General features: G+C 41.6%; 1 protein-coding gene across 6 annotated transcripts in view; it reads left to right on the plus strand.

Annotated features, from left to right (window-relative positions):
- ZNF385B (zinc finger protein 385B) overlaps positions 1-5,475 on the plus strand; it is a 566,921-nt gene extending 561,446 nt beyond the window's left edge. For all 6 annotated transcript variants that reach the window (XM_088461223.1, XM_088461222.1, XM_088461224.1 and 3 more), the window contains one exon: positions 4,081-5,475. In XM_088461223.1, coding sequence (XP_088317349.1) covers positions 4,081-4,293 — 213 coding nt within the window. In that variant the 3' untranslated portion in view covers positions 4,294-5,475. The remainder of the gene's footprint in view (positions 1-4,080) is intronic.
- The last annotated feature ends 525 nt before the right edge of the window (positions 5,476-6,000 follow it).

Genomic DNA, 6,000 nt, shown 5'->3' on the forward strand with positions numbered 1-6,000 from the left:
TTCGCGGCGCTGCAAAAGTATTTTTTTGTTTTTATTCTTCTGCAAGTGGGCGTGGCCACGCCTCCCGCGATTAGGCCATGCCCCCTCTTTACTGGGGCCCGGCGGCTCTCTCTACGGCCCTGCCCCTATGCCATCCTTAATCCAGCTCTGCAGTTATGCATTAATACTGCAGCAGCTACAAAAGTCCTGCTATGCTAGAAGCTCATTGGTTGGCGTGTGTCAGAAGTGTGGGCGGGGCACCAAATGTAAACAAGCAGCCCCGAGCGTCTGTGCTGGCCGGGCTGTCACTGTATGTTCACTGCAGTGCGCTATGTCAGAGCGGCTGCTGTAACGAGGTAACACACACTAACCACCAATGGGATGAAACAAGTGCATTAAAGCAGCTGCTCTTATACAGCCAGGGCCGGATTAAGGCTTGCGGGAGCCCCCTCCAAGCCACACAGAGCCTACCCCCTCCTTTTTTTGGGGGGGTTCCCTGAAATATAGATAGATAGATAGATCTCTCTCTCTATATATATATATATATATATATATATCATACACTCACACACAGTGTTTACACACTAACACATATGCACATTAACACATACACACTAACACACAGTATACACATAACACATATACACCATGACACATATATACACACACACTGAAGCAGTACACAAACATTACATACCTTCACTTGATGCTGCAGGACCAGTCCTGGCTGTAACAAGGGCCGGGGACCTCGACTCATTAGGCCCCGCCCTCTCGATGTAATGTCGCAATTTGCGGGTATATGGGGCGGGGCTTTCCATATTGGCTCCGCCCCCAATGTGGTGTCTCAGGGAGGGTTTTGCTGGACACCTGTTCTCGGCAGGGTCACATCGACCCTGTGTGGGGGCCCCTCTTTGTGTGGGGGCCCCGGGACAACCGCCTCTGTCGCCCCCCCCCTTAATCCGGCCCTGTGCACAGCGTGCTGATCGTGGCAGATGTTGGGAAGCTGCAGAGCCATGGAATGCCCCTAAGGCATTCCAGATGCCCTAGGCATATGCTTAGAATGCCTATGCCTTGGGCCGGCTCTGCCTGTAGCTGCCCACTTATAGAGTACAAGTGGGTGGACCAGGGGAAGCCAACAACGTGATTTGCACTGAATCGCATCATGGTGGACTCACCCCCTGCGCAGTTAGATTGTCAGCAAGTATGCATAGGACTAGTTCAGTCTCCGATGGAGGACCGATGGTGTGCCTTAATACGCACAGCAACAGATTGTAGGAAGACAATCAGCTGCGGCATTAGCATAAATTAGCAGCTGCGGCATTAGCATAAAGTAGCAGCTGCAGCAAAATTCGCAGTCATGGCTGTATGTATTTGTCAGATACAAAACATTGTGGTAATTTTGAATTAGTAACTAAATAATAATATCAGCAATGTTGCTATGAAGTATATAATATGAATTGTAGTATGGCTGTAGGGGTGAAAAAGGGCAAGGTATAATAAAAAGAGGGTGAACTTGTCTTTTTCCTGGTGCTGTGTAATGTAGCCTTACATTTTAGCATGGGGACATCAGAGCTTGGTTAGTTTGCATTGGCAGCCAAAATCCTGACTACCGCTAGCCTAACACCTTTAGGTGTAAATTTTCTAAGATAGGAATTTTATTAAGAAGTCAGTTGCCCATAGCAACCAATCAGATTCCAGGTATTATCTTCTAGAAGGTGCTAGATAAACGAGAAGTATAATCTGATTGGTTGCTATGGGCAACATCACTTCTTAAATAGAACTCCCATCTTATACCTTTTTTCCACCAAAAACCTGGGTCCCACATGGGTTTTTGGACATGGTTCCAACCCAGGTCAGACCCCATTTACACTGCACCTTCGATCTAGGTAACTCCCAGGTCAGCCCTGTTCACACTGAACTCAGGTCTGCCCTGCTAAACCTGTGAGGTCATAAAAAGTGGGAGGTGACTGCTCCACAACCACCAATCAGCTCATTTTAGGCATGACCCAGGTCAGATAACCCGGGTCACACCGTTTACACTGCACCATTACCCGGGTCCATCCTGGGTCCAACCCTGGTAGCTACCTGGGTTAGATTGCTGGGTCACTTGACCTGGGTTATTTTTCAGGGACCCTTTTACACTGAGCTGCGATCCAGGTAGACCCAGCAAAAACCCAGGTTTTTGCTCTGGTGTAAAAGGGGTATTAGTAAATTTACCCCTTAATATCTAAACTTTTACTATAAACAGCCCCATGTTGCTTTAATTCAACAGAGTGAATGAATTTATTACATAATTTCAAAAGAAACTGTGGGTGACAAATTCTTTAAAAAAAAAAAAATGGAAAATGCAGTAATTCCTTGAATTGTTTTCAGTGTGATTTTCAGAAAGTGATAATTGCTTCATTTTAAGCACTATGATTAAATATTTTTGTTTTATCAACATTTTTACTTTGCATAACTTTTTATTAGAGTGAGGGTCAGCGGCAGGTAATCTTATCACTGCAACGTGTTGTAAAATGTAAATGCACTCAAGAACTGGAACAAGTATACATTATTAATCTTCTGAAATTGCACTTGTCACCATGAATTAGCTTTTTCTTATGTATTTTCTCAAAATGAGAAAGAGGAGACACATTTAGGCAGCCTAGTACTGTAAACTGAATATGATGCACTCTCCCAAAACATCATACATATATGGACTCCGGTGCGAGAAAAGTGGTCAACTGTATAGCAATCAATCAATCAATAGGTCAGATTCTGTAATTTTCCTAATATACTTTAGAAAATTAAAGTAATTGTCTAGTTGCTATGGGATACAGCACCTTTTTGGCACAGACACCTCTGTGGGCCAGTTTCTTGAATACCCCTCTTAGTTGTTTCAAAGGTGCAGACTATGATGCTGCTATTTTTGGGGTGATAGCGACACATTGCATAGCTCTGAGACTAATTTTTATTAAATGCTGTATAGCATGCTTGGCTGCTGTTCATACCTCACCTCCCAGAGATGCCATAAAGAAGTATGAACATAATAGATAGACGCAATAGGATTTATTATTGTTTATTTACTAACAGTTACTAATATAGTGCTTCCATTGCGCTTTACAGTTGGATGACCTATTTGCATAATGAAGTGGGTGGGATAAGGTATAGTATGGTGGTAATTGTGTCAACACGCCTCTACCCACTCAGCATTCATCGAGGTGGGCACTGTTATTTGTGCCAGATCTCCCGCCCACGTTACAGACAGTTAGGCACCTTTGCTGAATATTTGTCTCCTCTCTCGGGAGTCTGGGAGCTAAATGCCTAATTTGAGTCTTCTATACATTTATGGGGAGTATAAAACTATGCTATATACTGTAGCTGTGAGCGGCTAAAGCTGTTCAGTAATTAACAGACATTAAAGTAGCTTTCCCTGTGCTTACTTACTCTTATATGCTGCTTCAGCCCAGTCTTCCAATACTTACTGTAGGACATGGAAGCAGCATGGATGGATAGTTACTGCCAGTGTCCAGGGTATAGAAGATTCCTCCAAGATTGAGGGAGCAATTTCTCTCTTCATGTTATCAGAATACAAAGAGGTGGGTATCTTCGGAACCTCTAGCAAGGTTTGGGCTGGGGCCTCGGGCAGTGCTTTGTACACATGGGGAGAGGGCCGAGGCGACCTCAGAAGAAGGCCGGCATGGGTTGTAATGAGAGGCGGCATTGCCAGGCCTCCCTGACCCACGGGTTTCATAGCGGATGCACCCCATGCACCCACTATTATTCCCCCACTGGTGTGTAGTGTACCATTACGAAGTAAGCAAATCAACTTTGGTGCTTGTGCAAGTTTTGCTCCATTGTAAATGTCTGCGGATTGCCTTAATGCTTTGTTGATGGTACAGTCCCCAGCAGCATCCTCTTTCCACCCCATTGCTGACATGGCACCAGTTAAAATGAAGTAATCCATCGAGGTCATTGTTGATATTTTGTCTGCCATACAAAGTTGTGGCTGAGCTTATTCTAGACTGTTGAGGCAACATGTAGCTGTAATATATATCAGAATATTACACTGACATCATCTAAACTAATACATTATAACATTTCTTCTTCTTTTTTTCCCAGGCAAAACTGGCCTTCCAGAAAGACATGATCAAGCCTTTAACACCGACCTTCCTCTCTTCACCTCTAGCAGCGGCCGTAACCTCTACCCTCTCATTACCGCCTCGGCCCTACAGTTCCCTATTCCAGGCTTCTGGTTTACCTACTACATTTCTAAGACCGGCTCACGGCTCCATTCGAGCGACTACAGCATCCATTCTGTTTGCGCCCTATTAGCTGCAAAGAGTACACTGCTGGTTGCAGCTGACGAGAGACAAAGGACTGGAATCTACAGCTGCATAAGAGACTCCTTGCACTGTTGTAGCCTCTGTAACACGGCCGCCTGGAAATTATAATCAGAGACCACACAGGCTCAGCCATTCTTTCGCCATTACTTAAAGCTCAGTAAACACAATCACTGAAATACTTGCAGTCTGTGTTGAGAAAAGCACACGTAGGATTGTTTTTGCAACCTTGCCTGTGATCCCCTTATGTGTTATTTATTTTATTCATCAGCGATTGCAAATTTTTTTATTTTATTTTATTTTTTTCCTGGCAGACTTGAAACTGGGGATCATCCTAGTCCTTTGATGTAAATACATGTTTGAAATCCAAAAGACGATCTTGAAAGTGAGGGATATATAGACTTAAAAAAAAAAAAAAAAAGTGCTTTATTGTGGATAACACCAAATCAGTGGATAACATAAAATATTATTCTGTGTGATCAACTTGTAAAGTTTACAGGGAACGTGTAGTATTGTCATAGACCCAAATGTTGTCGTCTTGTATAGTTCTAGAATCTAGACGCTGTGTTACAATTGGAAGGCAACTATAGCTTTGGTGCAGTTTTATTCTTATTTTTGTTCCAGAATTGATGGGCGATCCGAACTAGAAAAGCCATATTACGTCATATTGCCATAAAGAGGAATTGTCTACTAGTCCTTTCTTGCTTTTTCCATGAAGCAGCTAAGATACTGATAATATATATATATAATGTATATATCCGGAAACTTAGATGATCACAGAACATTGGTTTGGATCTCATATTAATATAACATAAGACGTTTATACACATGGTATATTTTTTTGTTTTAAAGCTGTTTTCTTTTTTTTCTTCAAAGCCACTTTATTTTTGTGGATCCCAAATGCAATAATGTACAGAGTTTATATTTATTGTCGAATATCTGTCCTTTATTTTCTAGAACCTAATTGTAATCTTTGCATTTTACTGAAGATGTGTTCAATTGAGAGGATACAGATTGCTATGTTCCAATACTGGGGTTGTCGCAGCACATTAAACAACGGAGCACAAAAGAGAGACTTTTTCAAGCACATTCATTTAGAGACGTTTATTCTGCAGTAATTAATGGTTTTACTCTGTGTACTTTTTTTTTAATGTACCTTTTCAATAAAACATCATGAAAGGAGTTTAGCTTGTGAGTGTTATAGTGTTCCTACAAGTATCCACTAGGTGGCAGTAGAGATGTAATAATTGCGGCATCCCTGCATGAGTTGAAGAATAAGAGGAAATTGTTATCTATGCAATAAATGCAAATGTTGATGCATTAAAGACGAAGAGAAGAAAAAATGATCATAAATATGTGTTAAATGTAAACAAAAAAGGCAATTATTTTTTACTAAAAAAATAAATTAAAAAAAATGGGGTATTCAATTTTTGGCGATGTTCACTACCACCAACATTTCGCACCGCATGAAGGTGCGTAGGAAAATGAATCACACATCACCGAGAATTGTATTCCTCACAATAAAGTCCTTGCATATTGTGGCCGAAGTTTCAGGAGATATTTGTTGTCCTATGCAGCCAATGACTACATTTTTGGTGATTCAATTGACGTTAACACTTTTTGACAAAATATATAATAATAAATTAATTACATATGTAGGAGGATGGAAAAATGAAATAGTTCTAACTTTGGACACTCA

The sequence above is a fragment of the Taudactylus pleione genome, unplaced genomic scaffold, assembly GCF_031769625.1.
Source record: "Taudactylus pleione unplaced genomic scaffold, aTauple2 ptg001027l, whole genome shotgun sequence".
Classification (NCBI taxonomy): Eukaryota; Metazoa; Chordata; class Amphibia; order Anura; family Myobatrachidae; genus Taudactylus; species Taudactylus pleione.